General features: G+C 46.8%; 2 protein-coding genes across 8 annotated transcripts; one reads left to right on the forward strand and one right to left on the reverse strand.

Moving 5' to 3' along the window:
• Positions 1 to 2863: 2863 nt before the first annotated feature.
• Positions 2864 to 11739, forward strand: LOC114849892 (ribonuclease ZC3H12A-like). Of its 4 annotated transcripts, none has more exons than XM_041069684.2 (6): positions 2864 to 3100; positions 6160 to 6956; positions 7042 to 7181; positions 7252 to 7486; positions 7576 to 7682; positions 8112 to 11739. In XM_041069684.2, exons 2-6 carry the CDS (start codon positions 6229 to 6231, stop codon positions 9611 to 9613), a joined length of 2712 nt encoding a protein of 903 aa, XP_040925618.1. In that variant the 5' UTR covers positions 2864 to 3100; positions 6160 to 6228; the 3' UTR covers positions 9614 to 11739. The 4 variants fall into 4 exon arrangements, with proteins under 4 accessions (XP_040925618.1, XP_028997537.1, XP_028997545.1 ...); XM_029141704.3 differs by lacking the exon at positions 2864 to 3100 and adding an exon at positions 4267 to 4382; XM_029141712.3 differs by lacking the exon at positions 2864 to 3100 and adding an exon at positions 5235 to 5966.
• Positions 11740 to 13566: 1827 nt separating this feature from the next.
• On the reverse strand, positions 13567 to 27955 carry LOC114869949 (radixin-like). Of its 4 annotated transcripts, none has more exons than XM_029174503.3 (15): positions 27738 to 27955; positions 26365 to 26449; positions 21045 to 21128; positions 20570 to 20665; positions 19934 to 20056; positions 19316 to 19467; positions 19019 to 19102; positions 18729 to 18875; positions 18505 to 18601; positions 18255 to 18418; positions 17828 to 17958; positions 17553 to 17713; positions 17319 to 17411; positions 16881 to 17108; positions 13567 to 15949 (listed from the first exon to the last, which is right to left on the reverse strand). In XM_029174503.3, the coding sequence occupies exons 2-15, from the start codon at positions 26374 to 26376 to the stop codon at positions 15785 to 15787; spliced, it is 1737 nt and encodes a 578-aa protein (XP_029030336.1). In that variant the 5' UTR covers positions 26377 to 26449; positions 27738 to 27955; the 3' UTR covers positions 13567 to 15784. The 4 variants fall into 4 exon arrangements, with proteins under 4 accessions (XP_029030336.1, XP_029030350.1, XP_029030342.1 ...); XM_029174517.3 differs by lacking the exon at positions 27738 to 27955 and adding an exon at positions 27503 to 27663; XM_029174509.3 differs by lacking the exon at positions 27738 to 27955 and adding an exon at positions 27360 to 27479.
• Positions 27956 to 27999: the final 44 nt, after the last annotated feature.

A 27999-nucleotide genomic window follows, 5' to 3' on the forward strand; every position in this document is an offset into this window, starting at 1 on the left:
TTTGTCATTTCCTAGATGGTTGGGTTGATAATTCATTTCGTTTATTTATAACAGTTTTCATTCTCCTCTTTATGCTTTTGGAGGCCTTTGTTTATTTGTTTCAGCAATTCATGTGGCAGAGACAAAACAAAAATATGGTTGCTCTTATGGATCATTTGTAAAGTTAGAGAGAAGCAATGAGCTACGTTTTCTACACGAACATGAACGAATGCGTCTAAATTAAATTGATACGTACATAAATTAAGCAGAACTGTTTCCTAGTATACGTCTTCGTGTATAAATGCAGCAAAAACACACTTGCCGTTGCGGAGGTTCACCACAAGGTGGCGCCTCTGTGCCTTTCACCGCCCATCCCACTTCTTGAGACTTTCAAAGGTGGCTAGTAAATTGCCCCACTATACGTCACAGTTTAATTTCCGGTTTACAGCGAATGTGCAACACTACGTTTAACAATAATAATACGCACGTTAACTTGAGCTTTAATAAAGTAAACTAGACTAGTACATTAAAGCTCAACGCGAGGCCAATTCAAACGTTACTTTCTGAAGCATATTTTGATTTCTGAGAGCCGTGAACTACTCCCCTGGTTTTATTTTGAAACGCCGCCCGAGCGGGAACCGGCTCGACGCTATTTTCTAGCTTGACGCCGTTCGACTGGGTCACGCTGCAACATAGCCGGATGTTTTGCGACGCCAGCCTGCGATGGGAAGCAGCGTTTGCTGGTTTTCTCGCGAAGCTGAACGTGCGGCTCCAGCGGCTCTAGGTGAGAGGACCAGGTGGTCCCCCCCACAAACACCCCCCAAAAACAAAAACAAAAAAAAAAAAAGAAAAAAAAAAAAACCCCCCCCCCCCCCCCCCCCCCCCCCCCCCCCCCCCCCCGCACCGCCCCGCACGCGGCGTCTGCCCGTAACCGTAGCCGAGCCGCAGAGACGGCGCGGGTGGACGCTGCAGGCGGGTCGTGACGGTGTGGCTTTGCGGTGACCGTGCACGCCCCTGCGCGCGCCCCCTCCAGCAGCCATCATCCACTTTGTGGCCACCGGAGCCGCTCAACGGGCGGCGGTCGCTGACCTCGGCGTGCCGGTGATGGGCGCGTTCCGGCGGGAGGCTGCGGAGGGGGCGGCGCAGGCCCGCGAGGAACCCGAGCGTCCGCGGGGTTGTCGGCGCTCTGGTGGACGCACGCAGCGCGAGCGTCAGCTGTTGCGTGCGAGGTTCGCGTCTTCGGGAAAACAGCTGACTGCAGCGTGGAGCGCAGGACGAGTCCCAGCAGCTGTCTGACCTCATCCCGGGAGGCTTTTACGTTAATCCCCTCCTTAAAGTTTCAACTTACGCCTTTCTGGGACAAAAGGCTGAAATCTAATCATCTGTAAATGTGGTTGTATTCTGGTCTTGGAGCGTGTGCTGCTGCAGCAGTGACTCCATAAAGGCATCAGCGGCTCCCGCTTCCAGGCACCAGTATTGATCTGGAGGTTGCGCTGAGGTCACTCATGGTGTCCTGACCTGATGCATGGCGGTTGCGTTGCGTTGCTGGTGTCTTCAGAGGCGGGAGGTCAGAGGTCACCAGGCCCAAAGCTCTCCTGCTGTTGATCCAGTGGTTGGTCTGAACCTGCCAGGTGGACCCGTGGCGGCCACCAGAGCCAGCGGCAGCTTTGTTGGGCCTCGTCTGCCTCCAACGGTAGAGCCGTCGGCCCGCGGCAGTCGTTGGGATCAGCTCCCAGCTGTTTGTGGGGACAGATGGTCCACGGAGCGCGTTCGGATACGCGGCAGTGGCGCGGCTGTTGTTTCGCCCTCGTGTGACTCAGGCCAGTTACGTTTCGGTTGAGTTTTGCTTGGCAGGTCGACCTAAAACAAACACACACACACACACACACACACACACACACACACACACACACATGACTGTGGTTTGATTTCAGACCAAGATCAGTTTTTTTCCTGGTTCCTTCGTAGTTCATTTTATTAGGGACAGCTGTTGAGTCCTATTCAATTTAATAGTCACTAACTGTAATGTAGAAGTTTTTATCTCTTCGAAATGACTGCATGCTCATTATTGAGGTCTTGTGGGTGAAGGAGTCATACTGGAGTGAATTACATTAGGTGATGAGTTTAATGTTTTGGCCGTATTTTAACTTTCTGTCCCGCATGAGTGCGTGTGTGATCGTGTAGCTCATCAGATATAAATGCTGGTGATGTGAATGCATGCGGATCCTTCATTTAGCAAAATAACCGCGATTCTGCATAATGTCACAGAAAGCCCTGATTTGTGCTTCCGAGTCATCTGCCCTAAGTGTGCCGCAACAATGGGGAGCAGGTCCCCTCCCCACACTCATTACCACATAAAACTTATTGATGCCCCCCCTTCAGCCAGGCCACACTCTCCTCTTTCCTCCTGCACTCTCTTAAAGGCCACACTAGTCTTTCAGCGCCTTTCTTTGGGCTGACCCCCCCACACACACACACACACACACACACTCTCCACTATCCCGACACAAAGGGAGGAGAGTGACTGAGGAGCTCCGTAGCCAGGTGTTTCCCATTGCTGCCCTGGGCTGTAATGGCCCCAGTCCTCACACTGCAGCTGCCCTCCCCGGCCTCTCATTGTGTGGCTCCATTGTTGGGCCGCCCACCCCCTCGTTGATTCATCGGCCACACAGGGGAAGCCCATTCAGGCTCGCTAGAGTGTGTGTGTGTGTGTGTGTGTGTGTGTGTGTGTGTGTGTGTGTGTGTGTGTGTGTGTGTGTGTGTGTGTGTGTGTGTGTACGTTGCGTACGCGTGCCTCGGGGAAGCTGGGTGTTGCAGGCAGTCACCCCCCCCCCCCAGCGCCCCAGTGCGAGTGCGCTGCGCTCCGATTGGTGGAGGAGCCGTCGCTCTAAACGAGGGCTGGCAGACATTGTTGATCCATCTGTTCTGCCACTCATTGTCCAACGTCGCTGCTCCTGGAGCGGAGACAACGGCTCCGAGGAGCGAGGCTGGAGTCGGATGCAAACATCAGGATCCGACTGCTCCGGGAACTTTGGAACTCCTTTACTCATTTCTTCATGAAGTGCTTTCCAGGCTGTTTTTCACTATGTGGACATTACTTTTTTTAACCTTTTAAGACCTGGTAAGTGCGATATGAGTCTGAGGCACCACACGTCTGCAAGTAGCCACATACTTCTGCTTTGCTTTGAAATTCCTTTCGTGCTGCCGTTTGGATCTAGTTCCTGGCCCAGTCTCACTGAGGTGATGCACAGGCTGCTGCTCCACACGTCAGTGGACCAGTTCAGTAACAAGTGTCCTGGTGTGCAGCTGCGCTCTAAAGACACTGTGCAGCACCAGCCTGCACTTTGTGTAGCTGTGTGGAGTGGAAAAGTGAATTTGTGTTGACGTGGAACTCGACGTCGGGGGGATGGGGCCCGGTTTGAGGGGATTTAGTGAGGAGGGAGGTGGCAAAAAGTAACCTTGTTGTAATCTGGGTCATTGAGACTGAAGGAGGAGAAATGTGCACTGGGTGAAGTATATTTGTGAGTCTGCACCTATAGCCATGTGTGTGTGTGTCACTGGCTGCTGCGTCTCTCTTCAGTCTCTCTGCAGTCAGTGACACACTGATGTGTGTGTGTGTGTGTGTGTGTGTGTGTGTGTGTGTGTGTGTGTGTGTGTTTGAGAGAGAGAAGGGGAGACACCAGTTGCAAGTGTCGCTCAGCAGACATCTGTTACCCTGCAGGGAAAACATAGCGCGCCATCTAGATGACCCGGCATCACACACACACACACACACACACACACACACACACACACACACACACACACACTGGCACAACTATAAGAGTAATAAAGTTTATTATCTGTAAATGTAAATATATTTTTTAAACATATCCTTACAATGATGGAAGTGGACACAAACTTTGAAATGCACACAAAAACACATCCACAATAGAACCCAGTAACCTACCGCCAGACGGCACCCCCACACCCCCACCATCAAACCCCCTCTGTCCCCCACTGCACACACTCACACAAAGCGCTGTAAGGACTGTGTTACATATTCATTACTACCTCTATGAAAGCTGTGTGTGTGTGTGTGTGTGTGTGTGTGTGTGTGTGTGTGTGTGTGTGTGTGTGTGTGTGTGTGTGTGTGTGTGTGTGTGTGTGTGTGTGTGTGTGCGACTGACGTTTGAAAGATGCACCCGCTCAGCTCCGGAGGTCTGGAGGAGGTGCGAAGAGGCCGTTGATCCGTTGAAACCGGACTCGATTCCGACGGTTCCTGAACGTGTTCCTTTTTTTAGCAACGCACACGTTTAATAGGCTTAACATCAGTACACGGGCTTCACGCAGCTCCAGTGGGTTAGAAACAAATGATGGACGCCACACAGTAGCAGGACGTTAGAATCATCAACATTTGATGAGTAAGTAAGTGTTTGTCCCTCTTTTCCAGGCAAAGAAAATGTTAATGGAAAGAAAAATCTGTAGAATAACTTAACTAATAAACATGTATCAGTTTGGCTGCAGCTCAGTTTAACCCAACAACACCTCATAGACTTTGGCATTTTTTTTCTAATGATCTTAATGAATGCACCAGCTCAGAGTCACTGAATAAACACTAGAGTCTCACTTCCAGCCTGTATACGTTCTTTGCATGACTCCTGTGCATTCGCCTGTTTCTGTAAACTCCCTTTGATTCTTTCAGTACCGTTTTCCCTCCTCCTCATTCACAACGCGAGTGAAACGCAGCAGCTGCGGTCGAAGTTACTTTTTAACTTAATGTAGCACGTTGTCGCGTGTTCAAACCCACCAAGAACCCACATTCAGCCTAAAGGACCGCTGTGGTGCTGCTGAGTCAGTGTGTTTGTCGTGTCGTCCCGTCCACGCGGGGGTTAACGAGCGACCGGGTCGCGGAGACGCTTCGCTGGTACCGGTCCGGAGCGACGAGCCCGTAAAACGCTCCGAGCAGCCGCGCGGGTCGCTTCGCGCGGACGCGTGTGCGCGCCGTCACCGCCCACCGTGTGCGACGCCGCGCACCGGGTCCCAGTCGCTCCTGCGCCCATTGTTGTCGTGGCGACGGGGCTGGGCTGCGAGCGAGGCACACTTGATGCACCCCCCCCCCCCCCCCCATCAGATGTGTGCGCGCCTCTGCCTCGGCGTCTGGAGGAGAGAATGCTTCCAGCAGCTGTAGCTTAGCAACTGTAGCTCGGCCATGTTGCTAGGCAGCCCTTTTTCATAAAATGCGCACTGCCGCCGCCGCCCCCCCTCCTGCCCGTAACCCCCCCCCCCTCCTCGGCTCTCCCACCCCGCATCTCTAAGTCACTTCCCCTTTTTCATCCTTGTTGTGTCTGGATGACGTTGCTGTGTGGGAGATGCTGAAGCCCCAACGCGGCGGCACGTTTCCATTGTGCTAATATTGTTTCCAGGTGCAAAAAAAAAGAAACAAACATCTAGATATTATAAATAACATTTAATGTAGCGTTTTTAGATAAGAATAAATGTAGATAAGAATAGAATAAATGTTTCTGCTAAACCCATGACACCAAACTCATGATCCCTCGTTTTTTAGGTTCCTGAATGCAACATGATTAACCTCAGAGCCCCCAACCCCAAAGAAGCATATGGACCCTAATTAGCACATAACGTGGGGGGTTGGGTCCACCAGCCCCTCGTCTAACGGTTTGGTGTCTTTTAATTCGCCCTCTGTTCCCTCCTAGATTTATGTGCTGTGGCGTGGCCCCGTAAACATCACACGGGCCAGTCTGACAAAAAAAAAAGAGCGGGAGTCCATTAATTAGATTGAGGGGCCCCACCGGCTCTTTGTGTCGGAGTCCCATCAACCGGTCGGCTGAGACGGCGTCCACATCAGCGTCGGGGCGGGAAGAGCTAATGCAGACGCTCGTTTCCCTAGATGCAAATTCTCACCTCACAAATAATTTTCCCGGCATTTCACTGGACAGATGGTTTCTGTAGAAGACGCGATTTTCATATTTCACCTTAATATCAGAGTAAGTAGGGATTTACCCATTTTTCCTTTCCACTGCTGTGTGTGTGTGTATTAGAGGGAAATGTTGAATATTCAAATGTTGTGCTCAGTTACAGCTGTGTTTCATTGTCACCCAGCTGATTCTGCTAATTGCTGACCCTAATTCACTGATCTGAGCTGTCTGACCCCGAGTCTCACGTTTCCCGTGTCTTTAGGAACCAATGAGTGGCGCTGTGTGAGGGCGCCGCCGTCAGCCCGCTGTGCTGGATGTCTGTGACACATCCATGGGCCAGAAGGACCATGTGGAGGCAGGCGCAGACCACATCCTGGAGCTGGGGCTGGATTTGGAGTATCTCCACGTAGCGGGGGCCGACCGGCAGGCCGGCGGCGCCGACGGGCCCCCTGCTATGGAGGAGCAGGGGGACACCTGCGCCGCTGCGTCCGACAAGGAGCGGGAGCCAGCGCAGCCCACCGGGTCCACCCTCACCCCCGGCCCGGACCCCGACGGCGGAGAGGGAGGCCCGGCCCACAGTAAGAACACCCACCAGCCGCTTTGTCGGACCCAGTGCGTTGACTTGGGGACCGAGGGGCCCCCTGAGCCCCCGTCCGAGCCCCCATCGGGGCCAGACCTCGCCGGCCCAGTCCGGTCCCCGCCCAGCTCGCCGTGTAAGCAGCCCTCCGAGGCGGGGGGGAAGCAGTACCAGGCCAAGCTGGACTTTGCCTTGAAGCTGGGCTACGCCGAGGAGACGGTGCGACTGGTGCTGTCCAAGCTGGGCCCCAACACGCTCATCAACGACATACTGGGCGAGCTGGTCAAGCTGGGCACCAAGGCGGACGGCGAGCAGCCGACCGCATCTCTGGCCTCCACGTCCTCCTCGTCGTCGTCGTCGTCGTCCTGCGGCTGCTCGGAGCTGCTGGAGCAGCGGTCGGACTCGCCCGGGCCGTCGGACCCGCCGTGCGACCAGGACAACCTGCGGCCGATCGTGGTGGACGGCAGCAACGTGGCCATGAGGTGAGCAGCAGGGAGAACGTGTCACGCAGCTCTGTCGTCCATAAACGGATTCAACCCCATCACGTAATTGTACTGTGTCTTGTAGCCATGGCAACAAGGAAGTGTTTTCATGCCAGGGCATCCAGCTGGCGGTGGACTGGTTCCTGGAGCGCGGCCATCATGACATCACGGTGTTCGTACCTGCGTGGAGGAAGGAGCAGTCCCGCCCCGACGCTCCTATAACAGGTTGGTACCAGAATCCGCCCGGCGGAGGCGAAACGGGGCCCGCTCTGACCCCCCCCCCCCCCGCACACAGATCAGGAGATCCTGCGGCGCCTGGAGAAGGAGAAGATCCTGGTGTTCACCCCCTCGCGGCGCGTCCAGGGCCGCCGCGTGGTCTGCTACGACGACCGCTTCATCGTCAAGCTGGCGTACGAGTCGGACGGCATCATCGTCTCCAACGACAACTACCGGGACCTGGCCAACGAGAAGCCCGAGTGGAAGAAGTTCGTGGACGAGCGGCTGCTCATGTACTCCTTCGTCAACGACAAGTGAGTGAGCGGCGGATTTATGTCTGGTTTCTTAACTGGGTCACGAGTTTGGAGCAGCTGTGCATAACCTCGGGTCCTCCGTTTGCTAGATTCATGCCTCCGGACGACCCCCTGGGGCGCCACGGCCCCAGCTTGGACAACTTCCTGAGGAAACGTCCCGTCGTGCCTGAGCAGAAGAAGCAGCCTTGTCCGTACGGTGAGAACGCACACGTTACATCAGAGTACGACCTTTAACCCACGGGGCTCATTCAGCAGAGACACGTGGTCTAGAAACAGACTAACGTGTGATCAGGTCTTTAAACAGATCTGACTTTTTTGTTTATAGTAGAATTACCATGTGTCTGACCGCCAGAGAGAACAAAAGACTCTGCACATGTCCACATTTTGCATTTAGTTCCCTCACCTGCTGTACAGGAGCCTGCGGGCGCTCTCGCCATCTGTGATGGATGAGTTTGAACAATTTCAAACCAAGGCAGTTCTGTGAAGTGAAGAATCTCGATTAAAACTGGGATTTAAAGGCGTTGCAGCCTGTAGACACACACACAATGGAGAAAATTAAAACCCACGCGCATAACTGTGCACATGCTTACCATGGAGTGAAAATGAAACCTCCTCTGTCCTCCAGGAAAGAAGTGCACTTACGGCCACAAGTGTAAGTACTACCACCCAGAGCGAGGCGCTCAGCCTCAGCGCGCCGTGGCCGACGAGCTGCGAGCCAGCGCCAAGACCTGCGTCAACGCAAAGCCCCAGGGCGACTCCGGGCTGGTGAAGAGCCACAGCGTGCCGGCGGGCAGCATCGAGGCCAAGAAGGGAGCCCCCAAACGCCAGTCGGACCCCAGCATCCGGGCCCTGTCGTACAGCGACGCCGAGGAGAAGCTGGCGAAGGGGAGTCCCTGCGGTGGCGGCGCGGCCGTGCCCCCCGCCCCAGGAGGCCCCCCCCCCGCTCTGAGCCTGCCGCAGGAGCCGCAGCCCAGGGCGCCCACCCCCCACGGCCTGCTGCCCGCCCCCGGCCACGAGCTCTACCCCCACTGCGAGTCCCCGGACCTCAACTACTACTCGGTGACGCGCGCCTACTCGGGGCTGAGCCTCTCCTCCCGCCGCAGCCCCGACGGCCGCTTCCCCGGCGACGCCGACCTGCGCCTGGGCTCCATGGGCTCGGCGGGCTCCGAGTGCGGCAGCGAGAGCAGCGCCAGCTGCAGCGGCAGCAGCTGCGACTCGTACGGCGAGCGGCCGTGCCCCGGCTGCCCCCCGGAGCCCCCGCCGGACGACGGCGCGCTCTACGGCCGGCCGTACGGCCTCCACGGCGCCGGCGCCACCGCCCACGAGCTGTGCGGCCTCCACGCCGCCGACTACGCCCCGCACGGCCACGCCCCCAGCACGCACAGTTACCACCGGGGGCAGGGCTGCATCCACGACCCGCCGCCCGACGCCGCCGTGAAGCGGCCCCTCTACCCCCTCCCCCCTCACCTCCAGCACCAGCCGCTCGCCTCGCGCTCCAGCTGCCCCGGCGACTACCACTCGCTGGCGCAGGCGAGCCCGCACCCCCCCGGCTCCCCCGTGGGCCGCTGCCTGGCCCCCACGCGGGCCGAGAGCGCGTCGGACTCGCACCTGTACGAGCACCTGTCCGCGGCACACCGCCACCACCGGCCCAAGGCCCTGCCCGGCTGGGACTCGTACTACAGGCAGCCGCCGGTGCCGCTGGCCCATTACGAGCCGTCGGCCTATCAGAGCCTGCCCGACACGCGCCACTCGTCCTGGCACGCCCCCCCCTGGGGACAGGAGGCGTTCGCCCAGCACCACTCCTCCCACCCGGCCCTCCACCCCTCCCCCACCCATTACATGAGCCACCCGCCTCCTCTGGGCCACCCGCCTCACCCGTACGGCTCCCACCTCATCGTGCCCTCCCATCCCCCTCCCCCTCCTCCCCCCTCCTCCTACCTGCCGCAACACGCCGAGTCCCCCGCGCACGGTCGCTACGGCGACGCCAGGGAGAAGGTGTACGTCAACCTGTGCAACATCTTCCCCCCTGAGCTGGTGAGCCGCGTGATGGCGAGGAGCCCTCACGTCACGGACCCCCAGCAGCTGGCGGCCGCCATCCTGGCAGAGAAAGCCCAGGCCGGCTACTGAGGAGCGTGCCTCGAAACACTGCAGTGTTTTTGCAGTCGTTGGGGAGGCAATGCTTCAGATGCTGAAGATAATCCAAATCCAGCTGTGACTAACTAAAGCAACGCCACATAATGTGGTTCTGCAGCTGCTCTGTTCTTATTTATTTAGTCTCTCGTGTATCTGCCACGTGTGTTGGATTCTTAAGGCACTTAACAGCCAAATCATAACACAGCCTGGTGTCGCAACAGATATGAGCGCTACCTTAGGGAATATGCACTGTACTTACTCCTTCAGTTAGCTCTTGCATGTATGTAGCACCGGATACATGGGACTCGATTTCTAACCTCCTTCAACGTGTCTGGTTTTAAAGTTTTCCTGTGAAAAAGTTCGTTATTCGTTGTCTGGTAAAATCCTCGATATCCTGTGACTGTTTCAAACCACAACTTGACCAAGGCCTGTGTATTATATTAACCTGTGTGTGTGACCGTGTGTGTGGGTTTGCTCCCATGCTGGTATAAATAGGTGTCTGAAAGAAGGTCGTCTCGTTTGCGTCGCCATCAGTTCTTGGTCAGAGTTGTAGCTGTAGAGATGGGTGACCCTGTCGTGTGTACCTTAGTTTTAGTAAGGGACATCTCTCTCTTTCTCTCTCTCTCTCTCTCTCACTCTCTCTCTCTCTCTCTCTCTCTCTCTCTCTCTCTCTCTCTCTCTCTTTCTATCTACTCTCTCTCTCTCGCTCTCTGGCCCTTTATTTTGGGTCGACTCTGGCTTCTGCTACAGACCGGGCACACGTCAGCGTCGGCCAACGGAACCGTGCGTAGTGTAAATATATTTAATGGAGCCCCCCTGCTGTGCTTTTGGCTGCCGACCACCGTCCTCTGTAGCAGATCCCAGCCGAGTCCGCGCTAGACAGAGAAAAACCTTGTTTGATACAAATTGTATCATTAACTAAGTCGCTGACGTTGTAAACAGTCCATGGACGTCCTGAGCAGCATTCACCAAACACTATACAATAAGTGCTTCAACAACACTTCCGCCCGAGATGTTCCATGTTTTACGCTTTGACTATTCTTCATGTATCTCACTGAAGGAGTTGTCCGCCTACTGTGTTTAGGCATCGCAGCGTCTTTTTCTGTGCCTTCGGGTTTGAAGCTAGCTTATTTTCTACAGGAGTTAATGTGTGCATGGGCAGCCTTCTGTGTTCAAGAGCATAGAATTATTGATTCGTCAAGTACCTCTCTAGAACGGCATGGTGGCTGCTCCAGGATTGAACGCCCTGCTCTGATCAGCGTCAGTGGACAAGTGTTAAAGGAGATATTTTATAGCTGGGTCAGTCCCGTATCGCCTGGCAGCCATTTTGAACAACCGGTCAGAAATGCTGGACGCGTAGCTTTAAACCTGCCCGCTTTTCCAGACTCTTGAGTTCAAAATGGCCGCCAAACAACTACCGTGTACAGAGCGAGCTTGTCGCACACGTCACCTCAAGCGCGCTGTACACAGAACCCCCCCCTTCCCGGTTTTCTTTTCCCGTCCGGCCGGCGTGTGACTTTGTACAAGTACATGAACAGTTGTACGATAACACGTGAACCTTTGTGTATTGAAGAAGCGCCTTCTCTCTGGCCTCCTGGCACCGTGTGTCAGCGGGGCCCCTGAGCGTGGGCCCAAAGTAATGCCTCTTCATGGCATTGTGCTTATGACACATCCAATACTCTGAACTATGTTCAGCTAACTGTTATGCATGTTTTGATTGGTTTCGCTCCGTGTACATATGTGTCGCTGTCCTGCTAGCTGTCGATGCTTGTACCATAAGCTGGTTTGCGTTCGGCTTGTTCCTTTTAGTTTCATGTGTTAGTACGGATGTCAGTGTAGCTCCCTTTGTTAACTTATAGAATGAAGTCAAGTGGTAATATTCATCTGTTTTCTAATAACGGCCTAACGCAGACTCCAGTGAGCTTGTTTTGGAACGAGCCCTTCGCTTGTAAGTGCACTAATGGAAGTCATTCATTCTGATTGCTGTGCTGTACTTACCACTGTGCTCTAGTGAGATGTTTGAAATATTGATATTTTTCCACTAGAATAATAACGTAACTGATTCTTGTACCATTCTCTGCTGTAACAGTGATTGTTCAATAAAGATGCTATAAAACATCTGTTTTTTGTTGTCATTGTAGTAATAAGGACAGACTTGTTTATGAGGATGTAAAAATACATTGATATGTATTAAAAAGTAATTTCATTACTACAGAAAACATTTACCTTGAACAGGCATATTGAGTATTATCCAGTTTGCAAAAGAACTCTTATTCCATTTATTGGAATATTGTGCAGATATATATAGACTGTTTTATTGTGTATTGTACGATATATATTTTTTATTTTGCACAAAGGCAAATGCTTACGAAGTTCAAAGCATCATCATTTTACTTGACCTCTTGCTGGCAAAGACTAACTAAACAGGTTTTATATGCACATTTGAAAAGTAAGTTCTAGAGAGTAGGTGTTCCAGAAGGTGAAACTCTCCAAAACTCTAACTCTGAAATTGTTCATTCCAATTAAACATTTTACACCCAAAGGTTTGTATGTAGAGATGCAGATTCACTAACACTTTTCTAGCCTCTATTGGAACAGCAGTGGCATCCCCAGAAAATGTTCAATGGCATACCAAATTGGGCTTCTAATGATCAGATTGAGCTTAGCGGATGGCTTTCAGTGCATGCTCCTTGACTCTTCTCCATTAAAACAACAATCATCATCATCACTTTACTTTTACCTCAATTTTGAGAAACAAACATTTTGAAAAAACGCAGCGCACATTATTTTTTTGTAAATTGACATGCAATCAGTGTACTTTCTTACAGATTCCAAAAAAATTTTTTTTAAATTTTATTTATTATATCCTATTGCTTATTGTCAACTGCTTCTTCTACTTCTTTTTCTGTCAAAGCACTAAACCCCGTGTGGGACATTATTGCCCACACGTTTTCTCCTCATTTAATAATTTGCTTATGATTGATTTGGGTTTTGTTTTGTATTTATTTATTTATGATTTGTATTTATCCATTGATTGAACATGCCTGTAAGGTGTGTATGCACTGGATGTCAGTCGAGCTTCTCTGGGGTGGCCAGCAATTTTTCAGAGGGGGCCATGGCCACCCCTTGGGGGCGCCACTGTGAAACAGACATTTTTGTTTAGCTTAAATAGTTAAAAGGTTGTAGTGAAGCAAATTAAGTAAAACCATCTAAACCATTAAGTGATTTTCAGGAGAGCCTTTTGAAATTGAACAACTTGGATGTCTAATCAGTTAAATTGGCCACGAGTGGACTCCAGTCAAGGATAATTAAACTGAAGAGACCCAGGCACAAGTTGAATTTAAACCCTTTTGATAATAAATTAAAATGAAATGTAATTTTCCATGTTTAATCTATGTGGAGAAAAACAAAATGTTTAATCTATAAACTATATTTTATAGACGCCATTAAATAGACATAATGGGAAGATAATATTTAAAATTCAAATCAATGCTTGTAGTGCTCCCTGCTGTTCAAGATGCAAGGTAGAAAAAAATGGAAAATATATAAGTTACACTTCCAAATGCTGGTTGATCATTATAGTTCTGCAACATTATTTAACCAATACAAGACAAAAGGGGTTAGATTGGTCCAGGCATTTCCAATCGTGGTCCTTCAGGGCTGAAGTCCTGCTTGTTTCCCACTATTCCTTGAATGCCTATTGCTGATTTCCAACTGTGCCAATGAGAAGGGGGAAATGCAGTGTTGATGAGAAAACGACGAGGCCCTGATGACTGGGGTTTAACACCTCTGTCTGAAACATTGTGAGTTTATAGATCAAATGATTAAACAAGGAAAAGTCTAAAAGGAGCAGATGTACAAAGAAGCATATAGATTAAAGTTCTAGTAAATCCTATTAATTAATTATAAACTGAATTATTTATCATATAATGATGAGTCAAAGTGTGTTTAAAATTTAAAATTCTTTTATTTGCGAACCAATGAAATAGACTGAAACCCATTTGTTTCTATCTCAAAGTATATACTATGATGAACATGAGAAAACCAGAAGAATAAATGCGAAACATGACAGCTGGCGCCAGAGCAGGTATCATGACAGGTGCTGCGTTTCACTGGAGGGGACAGACAAGCCAACACCATCCTGGTGGAGCTCGATAGACGCTCGACAGCTTGTGTGGGAGAGTGTGGAAATGTCAGGAGGAGACTGCTGCTCCAGTGAGGCTGCCCAGCACAGAGATGCTGATTTAGGGACTGAATACAACACTAAGAGCTGGAAGCACAGGATCATTTTAATTCACCTGCTATGGCAAAGCAACGCTAACTATGGACATGAAAAAAAAAAATCAACACAAAAGGCAGCTTTTAGGGTCTTGTTTCAAACAAGTGCTTTAGCTTCCAAACACAAAACATAAAAAAAACCATCAACCTAAACCAGCTGTCGCATTTAGCATAACAAATAATAGCATAAACAGTTTTTAACATATTGTTAATAGTACAAAAAACAAATGCTTAATGTGCACTTGGTTCAGAAATGCACCCTGAAACCTATTTTAACCCCACAACAGGCTTGATCACTTGTTGTCTGAATGCAAAAAAGATTTTAATTGGCCCGTTTACTTTTTTTACTGGAGAGAGATTTGAAGTGTAGTCACAACAAAGCTCCAACCTCCAGGTCTCTGTCCCCCAAAGCCCCCTGAATCTCTACTGTACAGTTTCAGATGACGCTAAAGGCAATTTAGATTCAATTCATAGCTCAGGACCAAAACAAGCATCACTATATCGATATGTGCAGCATTACTAAATATATATTTCTTTCAAACAAAACAATCACCGAAGATCATTTGAGCCAGCCTAGGAGCAGGAAGAGACCACCAAATTAACCTAATTTAAAAAGGTGAAAACTAACAAAACGCTCAACTCAGGTAAGCGACACCGAGCCTGCCCATGGGTTGCCCACAGTAAACGTCATCATCTTTCTTTGAGGGGGAGGGAAGCAGCACCCTGAGTGTTTGACTGTCAGCCACCACTACTAACATTACTGAGGTAGAGAATCGTCCCACGTGCAGGACCGATGTTTTCATAAGCTCCCCAGCCAGAGAGGTGCCAGGCCTCCGCTTCTACACCTCAACACATTTATGTACAAACATGTGCACTCTATTACACAGAAACAACATGGACACTCTCCTCCTCTGTCTGCTCCTCCATCCAATTACTGTCCTGGGCTCCTTTGTGAGCTGGTAGGCAGAGAAAACCATCTATGGTGACTGGGAATGAAACACTGGGATGCAACTGGAAAACATGCACACAGAAACACATCTACACAACTACCAATTAGCTTACCTGATGCCTTTGAGTGGGCAATAGTTTGGTGGCACAAGCTCGTTGCATGTGATGCCATCACCTTTTCAGGTAGAAAACACACTTTCCCTTTGTTACCTTTGCTACATTCATACATTTTGACAGGTCTGGGTGGCTCTTTTCCATGCAAGGGTCAAATTTTCAAAAGTCTGCATTATTGCTAATCTTAATGGTCAGCTTCAAATGCAAAATACTAGATAGTGGTATTATTTATTAAACTATTAATTTAATACATCACCTTTGTGCTTTTAAAGAGAGATGCTAAGAGGTTTAGCCTGTGATATGTTCTGAAATGATGTTGACGTAACAGCGCTTTAACACTGAATGAAACTAGTGACCTCATATGCCCATATTGCTTTTTCAGAGCTTGGGACTGGATCCAGTTGACAGAAAACTAAATATACGGATACTGTCAGCAAAGAGTAGATGGGAAAAAAAAAACAATCATGTGAAATACCAAAGCTTCGCATACAAGTTGTTAAGCGTTAATTTCTATGGCCGTTTTTTACTTAAAATAAAAATATTCAATTTCCTCCATTTTGGATTCAGTCATGTAGGATTTGCTGCTCCATGAGATTTGCTTGTTCAACTGTTCCGTATGAGAAAGACGACAGAGAGCGAACATGTGGGGAGGGACTTTGGCAAAGTTTGACCAGCTGTTTTCTTCACACTGCCTGCTTGACTGGGGCTCACTTGAAGAAAGTCGGCAGCATTTCTTGTCCTTAACAAATTGCGCATCAGGGAGGGGGGTAAGTTCAGGAAAGAGACCCCTGAGTGACGGTGGACTGAGGGGGGAAGGTGCCATTCTCACATGGACTCAAACTCGTCGATGCGCTGCTTCGTGTTGCCCTGTCGGATCTGGCGCAGCGTTTTGTATTTGTCTCGGCCGGCTTTCACGTTTTCGGCGTGCAGCACGTCGTTCTGTGTCTTCTTGGTTTCGTCTCTGGCGTCGGCCAACTCTGTACTTAAGGTCTGAGAGATGAAAAAAAAAAGCAGAAGAACAGGACAGTTATTCAAAACAGGTAGAAAAATAAAGCAAAACACAAAGAAAAAGTAAAGAGGTGAGGAATAGAAAAAAAGAGACGGAGGGAAGATGTGCCACAATTATTTCATAGCTTCTGGCTACTTGTTCACTGAAAGAACACATCCTTCCAGTGAAGTGCAACAGCTGATGCTATTTTAAACCATAGCAGAGTCTACAACACAGGTCTGGTCATGTCCTCACATTTGCAGCACCAACACCAACTTACCGATGAAGTGGAGGCACAGGCCCGTAGTACAATATTATCATTTGTTTGATTGTATGAATTCATGATTTATGCTTGGCTGATGATTGTGTTCCATAGCTTCAGTGCAGAGTTCTGGCCTATACAGTAGCCCAGCGTATATTACAAAGGCCGCAGATCTATCCAAGGTTATGCCAAATATGAGTTGGCTTGATAACATCAAGCTGATTTGTTAATTACCTGTACTTGTACTTTAAGCCAGGCTACAGTCTAAGCCAGCAAATCTACTCCTGTTGAAGCAGGAGTTCAAAAGACGGACAGAGGAGTGCAGTATGCCTTATCTTACCCTTATTTGCCATAGCTTGCCTGGTCTTTCGTCTTTGCAACAAAACTGCTGTCAGAAGATATGATCTCATTGTTACTTTTGTCGAGAGACAACTCGGTTTGGGTTTTTGACTGAATTAACAGAGTTGTTTTATAGGTTAAACGATAAAATAAATTGTTGATTTGAATTTTGAAGTCTATTCTTAAAGGGTTTCAGGCATTTTAGCTGGAGCTTGTTCCACCCAAGGATGTATGAATGATTGTAATGTCAGCTTCATTTGGGTTGAAATTTCCCAAGGGTCTATGTGTATGTCCCCAACCTCGCTCAAAAGGCCCTCCTCTCTCTTTCTCACCTGCAACTGAATCTTGACCCTTTCGTTCTTCTGAGCCTCTGTGATGCGCGCTTCTTCACTGCGGAGGTCGACCTGGCTGACGCCCTCGTTGGAGAGCTCCTCGCTAGCCTCTGCATGGTTCTCATCCTGCTCATCATGGTCGCTCTCCCCATGGCTGACCAGAGGAGCCGTCATTGCAGTCTTCAGCTCTTCCTTGGTCTTTTCCAAGTCCTCTTGTGCAGATAAAGCCTGGGGGCGGTGAAACAAGGACAGAATACACAATGCAGGCAACAGAAAATTAGACTAGGAAACATTTGATATTCACCCTGGGCAGAGTATAAAACAAATACTTGCAACTCCAACTATTTGCAGTGTCTCAGCCATTGCAAGATTTCCAGGTGTTTGGTGAAATTACATTGATCAGCGTTTGATCAAAGTTTGTGATCAGAAGTGCTGTACCTTGTGCTGCCATTCATTGGCCTCATCCTCCTTCTTTTTCTTGGCATCCTCCAGAAGAGCAATCTTGGCTGTGAATTCAGCCAGTTCAGTAGCCTGAGATAAAAAGAGAGATCCAGTATTACACATGCATTTGAGCTTGCAGACAATTTATATCACGCCACACAGTCCTATTGTATAGATTTGCTTTAATGTGCCACAGAGGACCAGCTCACAGCATTAGTAACGGGTACACACCAGTTGCTCCTGGTTCTTCTGCTGATCTGCAGCCTGCTTGGCCAACTCTGCTTTGGCCTCCTCTGCTGTTTGCCTCTCTCTCTCCAGCCTCTCGGCCTCCTCCCTTGCTTTCTTCCTTTCCTGCTCCAGCTCCATGGCGCGACGGGTCTGTTCCTCAAGCTCTGATGGAGATTGCAAAAACATTAAATAGGACATCTACCTTATATAAAACTTAAGTGTGTTTTGTTATCAACTCATGATCTCAGGTTAATTGTGACTCAAAACAAATAATTTACCTCTCTGAGCCTTCATGGTCTGTTCTTCAATCTGTCTTAGTCTCTCCATGAGCTCTTCCTTCTCACGCTCGATCCTCTCCTTTTCTTTCTCTGCAAGCTCCCGTTTCTTTTTCTCATTCTCCAACTGGGCCCTGACATGTGCAACAGTACTTGTTACTTAGTCATTTGTTACAAAAGTCATAATTTAGGCAACAGTAAGCAATAATTGTAATGCTATAGAGAGTCAGAGCATGTTTGACAAGGGTGCCCTCTAGTGGAACCTTAAATGGGCAACAAGTCAATTTATATTTTGGCTCTTTTGTCAAATGACAAAACATTCGTGAAATTTGGCAGCAGAACACTAATCAGTTATTTGTGTAAACAACAATTCTGTTTCAACACTTAACAGTTAATGCTATTTCACAAATCAAGTGTATGTATCCAGTACCTCTCCATCTGTTTATGATGCTTCTCCTCCCGAGCTTGAGCTTTCATCTGCTGCACCTCAATGGTGTCAGGCTTTCTCCTTCGCATGTACAACTCGTGGTTACCCATACACAATGCTAGGACACGCTTGTTGATGCGCAGCCGCGGCGCATAGAACACAAAGTCCTGTGTGTGTAAAGCAGAAGGGGAAATGGTTTCTGTTTTGTTCAAATGGCGTGCTTCGATTTCATTTTCAGACATCTGACACTCACGGGTGCTTTCTTGTCAATAGGTTTGATGACAAATTTCTTGTCATTGAAAGCAATGTTTCGAATTTCACTCCAAGGAAATCCAATCTTTGGTGTCAACCTGGAAGAATATTTCAAATAATGGTTATTTTTAACATGCACACAAGTTACCAATTACTGAACACATACAGTACATGCTCCTACGAAGTACATTAGCCCAATTATTTGCTTGTGTGTGTCGGCCTTACTTGTCTTCATATTCATAAATGTTGAGGCCAAGGGCATCCACCCCCAGCCACAGCTGTGTGCCCTTTTTGTTTTTGATCTGAAAGTAGTTGACTCCATACATCTCCAAGTCTTGAGCAATTTTAAGATATTCCATCATCGAGTCCTCTCTGAAGAAGAAGAGGAAAAGCAGGAAGAGTCAGAGGACTTTACATATTAGAAACATAAAATCAACACATCCAAATGCATATTCGCTCAAATGATTAACTTTTGTTTCCTGTGGAGGGTGTAATAGAGAAGGTTTGACACACACCTGAGCATTCCTCTGTGTTCTTCATGCCAAGTCTGTATCCTGTCCTCCCACTGCTCTTTGGTCAGCTTGTGCTGCTCCAGGACTCTGTGCACAAACACACAAGGACTTTAATTTCAAACTGCATGGAATTGGTTTCTCAGAAACTTCCTAACAGAGAACAATAACACATTCCTAGTATCAACAGATCTGGTGTGAGTACACAAGAGTGGCACCTCCCACAGTGTAGGTAGGAGTGTGATTACTTTGGCTCACAGCAGAGCCATATGCCGCAACTCGTAACATATTTTGTGTGTGTACCTCTGAGGCAGCAGTCTGTCGTGCGTAAGGTAGCCTGGTTTGTGCACATCTTTGATGTAGTCTCCGTACTTGGCCTGGACAGCATATGACGCCAGTAAGACGGCCGTCTCTGGGGGGCAGTAGTTCTCATCGTTCAGGATCGCCTCCTTTACCTGGAAGAACAAGAGGGAGTATAGCTATTTAACTGACACTTTGAACTTACGTACATTTGCAAACTAAGCAGTTAAGAATTGAGAATGTGTGGACAACTATCTAATTTACAATTCTGAAATGACAATAGATGTGAATTGGCTGCTTGTTCGTCCGCTGTCCAGCCTTCCATCATCCAGACAAAAATTATATAGTTGAAAGTTGTGCATATGCATGTACAATAAGCACAGTGAAAGTTAAGATGAGAGAAATGTTAAACAAATCATGCTCAAACAGAAAATGTGTCAAATTAAGAGCAGAGGATGACCAAGTGCAATTAAAACAGGTCTCTTTAACTCGGTTTATTTTAAGCATGTAACCTAAATATTATTAGGCTTAGGTATTACTATTAGGTTTGTATCATTATTAAGTGATAAATTAGCTGTTTTTCTTCATAACAACAACAACAACAACAACAACATAACAGACCTGCAGGAAGAAAAGTTTCTGGGTGATCTCCTGAATCAGCTCTTCAGAGACATCCTCTGGGAAAAACTTAGCTCTGAACTTGAACTGGAGTGGGTTCTCTTTCTTCACATCCTGCTGGGTGACCTAGGATAAAAAAGGTAATTCATCCACGTATTAGCGGGTCATGAACTTCAGCTTTTGGATAAAGCTGCCTGTCTGTAAATAATTCAATTATGCAGCATAGGTCAGACTGTAAGACACCAGGCACAATACCCATTAAGAGACTTAGATGAACATCACAGCCCAAAACAAGTCTAGGGGCCTATAATTTACATTCAATATGTTTATCAGGAGTCGCCTCTCTGTTGTGTCAAACAACCAATGCTGAACTGGCCTGTAAATTAATGTGTGTTTAAAAGAAATACCTGGAACACAGAAGAACTTGTAGGCAAATTCCAAATACTGACATTGAATAAAACAACCAGATGTAGCGTAAATAAAACAAACGATCATGATAAATATTGAAGTTCTCTATTCAGCACGACGGAAAGGTAGAGAACATGAAATTATAGGATGAAAAGCATGAAATTAAAGTGTAATTCATTGTGAGTTTGTATGGCTCATGGTTGAATGATGAGAGGAAAAGCAAACACTGACCTTCTTATTGAGTTTAAGCCAGGTCAGGTAACCTTTACTGTCCATATACTGCAGGCCGAAGAACCAGACCTCACGCAAACCCACTGTCTTCACAACCTGAATAAAAAACACAAGTCAACACAAGTCGTGCTGTGAAGCTCATTATAAATTATATACGACAGTTCATTTGACATTTTACAACCTAATGTCTTTTCACATGAAACTGGTTAAGACAGAATGTCATGCTGAAGAGCTCTCAGACATGAATAGAAACAAAAACAAAAAACCACAAGCCCCTTATACATTTTTGCATTCAGTCTAGAAATGTGTGGGGTCAGATTTAAAATGAGAGGGGGATACAAAGAACTATTGGCCACATCTCTAAAATGGCGTGTGTAGAAATTATTATCAAAAACGATCAATCTATCTTAATTAAATCAGGAGCCCCTAATACCCAAAGGCTGATTAAGCTGAAATAACACTATTTCCTACTCACCTGGTCAAAGAGTTGTTTTCCTGTGGTATTGGGCTGGATGGCAAACTCCAGCTCTGCATCCATGGTGGTCACACGGACGTTGATCTATAAAGCAAAAAGTTCTGTCATATTACCATTAAACAAACATTCTACATAGTGCCATCACAGGAAGCACTACTATAATTTTTTTTTTAATTTTGTTTACTTTATCTCGATTAAAGGGTTGACAAATCTCTCTGAGTTTCAGTAAAACTACTAACTTTGCTGTAATAAAGATACTCAGGAGGCACGTTGAGAGAGTGAAAGTGGCCAGTGGTTGAACCACTGTGTCTCTCTTTAATTTCTGCTCATTCCATCCTGAACTGCCAGAGTAAGCAGCCTACTACCGCTTGGAGCAAAGAATAAAGCGCAATGAAATCGACATCGGCTGCTCACGGTTTATCAGCATAGGTCATAGGCCCAGAAGCAGCTGAAAGCACTGAACAGAGAGGGATTGCCTTTTCAGGCACCTAACATTCTTCCTGTCACACCTACGTGCACACTGAGCTAAGTGGTGGTTAAAAACATCAGAAGAGACACAGATAAAAGCACATAGTACCGAAGGAAGGCTACAAGCGCAACGCGAGAGCCTGTAATTACAAAGTTTAGCAAGAGCAACAGGATGAGAAAAAAAAAGAAAAGCGAGGGGGAGAGCACAACAGGAAGCGAGAGATGATCTGCGGTGTGCTCTCATTCAGATTAAGTTACAGCAAGGTTAAAGCAGATGAGACAACCATGTAAAATGGAGGGAAAGAAATGAACAGAAAGCAGAAACTGAGGCAACCATCTTTACTTTCCCTCTGTGCAATTATACACAAAACCTCAGCTGAGCTTACTTTGCATTCCTCACCCCACTAATTTCTAAGTCATCCCTCATGTCTGTATTCCTCGTTCCCTCCTATCCCTGTAATGAATAATCCATGAAACTTGTCTCTATACCACACACAGAATGACACAGAGCTGGGACCATAGTGCATCAGCCTCTTTTTATTGACTTTTTAGAAAAATCTCTCCAACTATATTGGATGTACACTTGTCCATGCTTTACACTACTAAAAAGGTGATGCGTTTTTCTTAAATCAGTGACATTATTTTCTTGTTACCAATTGTGAAGTTGTGTGTATGCACCAACAATGCGGAAAGAGTTAATATTTTAGATTTTTAGTGATGATACAAATTAAAACTTCTATTGGCATGAATACACTTCAAGCCCCAATAAGTTGCAGGAGGGAATCCAAGATGCTTAATGAACATGACCCTACATGCACATCTAAAACAGAATGACTAACATCCAGTAACATCCGACAATATTACAACACAGCCCTGTCAGCATTTTTTAAAGGATACAAAATTTTGTTACTTAGCAGAACATTAGAGCCTTCTAACTTGGAAACCCAGCTTAGGACTCTGGGTGGAAACACAAAGAACACATAGATAAAGATTTACATTAAATCGGAAAATGAACCATTAAAGGCAGCAAATGAATGAAGAAAATGTATTATAGACCAACAAAGTGGCCGCTCCCTGTTTCACACTATATTTTCAGTGAACAGGAAAAGACTGAACAAATTAGCTGAGGCAGGAAGTGTTGACTCCTCTTCCCCTCTCTTCATATGATATAAAATGTGCTACAATAACTACTGCAATGTGAATGTGCACATGACATTTAAAAGAAATTAACCTTTCTGAAGTATTTTAAAAAAAAAGGTATTTATGTGACTTATGTGCTACATGTTCTAACACTGAACAGTGATGCAATCCTCACACCAGTTAGCACACGAGCAGTAGAAGTGTGGAGGATAATGTTATAACCTGTAGAGTTTTTGGTCCTCAGTGATGTGAATTAAACAGAATTGAACTTAAAGTAACGTGTAAACTTGTGTAATATGGCTTCACATTTGGAACAAAGCCACATCAAAAGACACTTTTTCTTATTCCTTCAACAAGAATAAAGTATTTCTGTGGGTATTGAGATAAGTGACCCCACTGCCTTAAAAGACGTGGAGAATGTATTGATGAGCTGCCATTTTCAAGTGACTGCTCTAATCCACTCCCTCTCCTGTATTTGTGTGGTTATTAGCAATCAGCTGTGACAGAGACAATCTTTTTGCTACATGTGTACGTGTGTGTCTGTGAAAACACAGTGAACCCAGAGCAAAGAGATGGAATCTTGTAAGGACCAGACGGCCAGTTAATCCTCTCTCTCCTGCAGAGAGAGGGGGAGGAGAAGAGGGACAACAACATACCGAGGCACTGACGGAGCTAATCGCACACCCCGACAACTGAGAAGTCTCCAAGGAGTGACTTTTGCAAGCCCGTCCTTATACGACACTGTCTGCCTGGTGACATCAGACAGTCTTGGAAACGACCGTTCTTAATGAACTGATTAGCTCAAAAAGATAAAAATTAGCCAAGCAGTACACTTCTAAAACAAAGACATACTTTGTGAGTCATCTGATGCTTTTGCAGGTAGAGGCATGACACTATCTGCAAATTCAGGTGTGTTAGTTTTACCACCATTAGATAGGAAAAGAAGAGTGAGTCATTAAAAGCAGCAGGCAAAACCAAGACTAATGTAACAATGAAGTCCACTGGAAGCGACTGAATTACAGTTTAGGCTAGTAGGATCATTTTAGAAGCAGAGCACCTAAAGATGTCTGTCCTACAGCAGATTTCACTGCAACAGTGTTTTTGCAGACATAACAGACACTCTTTAATTGCTGTCGTACCACTTATTAGCACCAGTATTTCTGAAAACTTCATATTTGCAATTGAAAAAAGCATTTGTCCTTCTAAATTGACATTCCTTTTAATATTCTTTCACTTTCTCTCTCTCGTTATTTACTTAAAACAAGTGATAAAGATTTTGTGTAGGAGTAAAGCCAATATCACTTATGTGCAGCATTGTAATTTAAATCTTAAATAGTGAATACGTTGCAGATTTGACCTTATGTAAGAGTGGAAAATAAATGTGCCAGACAACGTGGGTAACTATGTGCTCATCTGTGGCTGAGGCACAATGGCAGCCAATGAAGACAACAACAGAAAGTTACTTTTTTTTGTTTGTTCTTCCTTATCTTTCATTCATTATGACATTGTCTCCCACTTTAATGTGTAGTGTCATCATACAAACCTCAAAATTAAGTAGTGCTTATGTTTTAAAACCTATTTTGAGTGATGTTATGGAGGACAAAAAGTATTGTCCCGAGTATCAATATGTTGTCATGTCCAAGAACTATCACTTCCTCCTTTCTCTCTCTTGAGGTGCCATTTGAGGATGTTTCTAAATCCCCCCTCTACATTTCAGTTGCAAGATGACTTCTCACTCAGACGAGTCCCTTGTTAAATGTGCAGCTGTGTAGTTACTGTAAGCTGTTTAGAAGAGCTTTATAGAGAGAGGTCTTAAGACACACACACCAATCGGTAGAGCTGCTAATCAGGCCTGCTAGGTTCTGAGCAGCTGTCTGTACCTCTGATTAACCCCCCTGCAGGGTGAGGCAGGCCTTGGAGGGAGGGGAGGAATAGTAGGGGGAGTGAGAACAAATGGGAATCACCACTATACAGACACAAACATTCCTCCATTGGGAGAAAGGGATTGTAAAATCTGTGTGAGAAACATGTCATAAGAGAACAAAAACAATATACCTGTGGATGCCAGCTGACTGTTGTACAGAGAGTGATTTTACAAGATACACTTGAGAAATCAAAAGAGGAAACTTAGGACCATACCTATTCTTGATTATGGGCCTAGCTTTTGTATTGTTCATTGGTCGAATGGTCAAACAAAACTGGCAAACAGCACAAGCCCTGCAACTCCTCCCTTCCCATAATCTCAGCTTCCCTCCCTCTTAAAATTCCTATGAGTGTCTCCTGAGCACTACAAATAATTCATATTTTCCTGACCACTCTCCTGATTTCCTTGTTCTCAAAATAGTCCTTCCTTCCCCGACAGTCTCTTCACATCTTCACCTCGCTGTTGTTGTTTCAAAGACACAGGATGTTGATATCACCCAGTCGGCAATATACATAGAGGTCAGCCAGGGGTCTGTTGTCACCCACCTTACGATTACCCTCCCCATAGCTCACCACTTGTGTGCACACTTAAAGACGCGAGGTTGATGTAGGTGTGGAATATGATGTCAGGAGACGAGAATCAGCACATTAACTTGTTTTATAGCAGAAACATTCTCAACCTAGTGAGCTGGTGCTTTGACAAATCACTTGTTTTATTGCAAGAACTGGCAGGGCTCTCCACTTTAAACCTAACAGGATGTGCACAATCCTTGTGTTGTTGCATTTTAAAAAGACTCAAAAGAGCCTGAAACGAACTCCACATCATGCCTGCTTGCTTAAATGTTTTTCTTATGCCAGATGAATACCGAGATATATAAAACCTGTTCCAAATTCTTTTATGCCTGTTGACAAGATTTCATTCTTTGGCACCCATCCCAGAGAAGGTCATGTCAGATGGGCCCTGCGCTCGTTTCCTCTGTTTATTATGGCAGTACCTCTCTGCGACAGGCTGCATGTTCACTGATATTTTTTGTCTGTGACAGAGATGTTACGCTTTGCAGAAAAGCAACTGTCCACTGTCCTAGAAGCTGTTTTTTGGGATGATGCCCCAATGGAGACAAGAAGGGCAAGTAGACGACATCAGACCATGTCTGTTGTTCTTCTTTTGCTTCTCAACGCTGCCACATACCAACACACAGGCTCACAAAAGCAGACAAGAGAAATGCAACACACTGAAGCAACCTCGAACCGCTTTGTCTTCACAAATCGGTTTATGCAGCATGACACCAGTGGTAATCAGCTGCCATGAGGGGAGTGCATCAAATTGTGCTTTTTTTTGGCACTGTTCACATCCTAGGACTCTGGCATTCTCTCCACCCTTTAAGAAACAATAGCAGCAGTGTTGCAGTTGCGGGGCCCGTGGGCCTGGCAGTTCACTTCACACTCTGGCTGTTGTTTGTTTGAAAGAGGAGTATGAGGAGTGGGAGCAGCCATGGGGATGAAGCTGCCACATACCAGACTCCTCAAATGTAGCTACAGGCAGCACAAGTGACAACTGTTAGGACAACTAGGAATAAGCTTTAAATAATCAATTCATACAAGGAGACTAGACAGGAAAAAGCAGCTTTCATGTTTACAATATACCACAAGCTACTGCTTTATAGGCCTACAACTTGTAGAGTCCCTCGCTCAGTGTTTTTACCTTGTTTCTTCCCCTAACACAGCAGCTCTGTAGGTCTCTGTTGCACACTCGATAAAAGTAAACAATATTCTCCTTTCGTTCTCTTACCGGTTTTGGCATCTTTACTTCCCTTTCTCCTCACGAGAGAGAATTGAAAGGATAAATCCGTCAGACCACAGGCAACACACACGATCTGAAAGTGAAATGCAGCATTTAACCATCAGGTAGACATTAAAGATGGGTGGGAAAAACAAGATCACAAACTTCCAGCATTCACACACGTTTTGGTAAATGTACTTTGAGCAACTACTGCAATGAGTTATAGAAGGCATTACTTTAAACATAAAAACTGGGGTATTTGAAACTGAAACTCAAGGTAAGAGTTATGCAGTGACTCATGGAAGAATGTCAAAAGATCACCATTCATTACTTATCAGAATAGAATACCACATACCTGACATGACATTTGCACCCCCCCCCCATTGACATCTCATTCATTCTAGTGCTTCATCTTAGATTTAACTTGATTTACCTAATTCTTACCCCACACACCACCTACCTCACATTAATCATATACATGATATTACTTGAAACTTGCTCTGTGTAGTGCATTTTTTCTGCTACATACAACATCACCAGTAATGGGTCACATGTATGTTTGCTTCGAACTTCAAAATCAGTCTGAGCCAAACGATTCTGGACTTGTTTCCCTCACTACTGCTAATATTATGGTTCTGGACTCTGCCCGAGTCCAGAACAATAATATTTATACTAAAACTAAAAGTAATGGGTCATATCAGTGGAAATTTTGTAAAAGGCCAATATCAATGGCCAGTCAGGAATAAATGGTCGACAGAAACGCTGCTTGTTTAAAGATAAGTATATTAGATAGTACCGCTAAACATGTAGGTTGTGAGTTTACGTTAGCATCGTTACGCTGCTCCAAACGAAGACGAGCCCACTTGTAGCTCGTGAGCAATTAGTTGCTTAGCTAGTTTGGCTATTTGCCCGCCGAGAGACGGCTTCCTGTGTGTTGTAATTCCACCCAAACGCCATTTGATCAAACTGCGGCTTATCGTATTTACAGCAACGCTAGCGGTTACCTGACTCTTTAATTTACACCCTTCGCAAAGTCGAGGGCGACCCGCGGAGAGGCTGACATCTCCAAGCTAGCGGTGACTGTTAGTGGGTGTAGTCTAAATAACGGGACGCTCGAGCCTCCCCCACGCGCGTAACCTCAACTTACATGTCAAGTTCGGAAGCCGTGGAAATGTTGGACATTCATTCACGAGACGTGTCATTAACGACAAAAAAGGCGTAGTTTACGAGGCCACGGCGCGTTTACATGTCGAAACATGAACACAACTTCGCACAAGTCACTGATTATACGGTGTCGAAGCGTAAACTGGCCGAGCACGAGGACATCCGCTATGGCATCAAACTTGCGGAGAAGCTCATCTTTTTAGGGAGAGGCGACTCACCGGGAGGCGGAGGGGGACGAAGTGGGTCTTCAAAATGACAACCGAGCCTGAAACCCTTGACTCCGACGCGATGTCCGCGCTTAGAAAACGGTCCAGTTGCTCCTGGCGCTTATGAGTCCCGCTGTTCACCGAAACAAATTACCGCGAACATAGAAACACCGTTAGAGGCTCCTCAGCCATAAGGCGATTTGGGGTGTCACTGTCGAGCCAGCCGGAATTAAACGCCGCTGCTTCCGCTCGACACGTACAAAATAAAAGTCGT

This window comes from Betta splendens, chromosome 2 (assembly GCF_900634795.4).
Source record: "Betta splendens chromosome 2, fBetSpl5.4, whole genome shotgun sequence".
Lineage (NCBI taxonomy): Eukaryota > Metazoa > Chordata > Actinopteri > Anabantiformes > Osphronemidae > Betta > Betta splendens.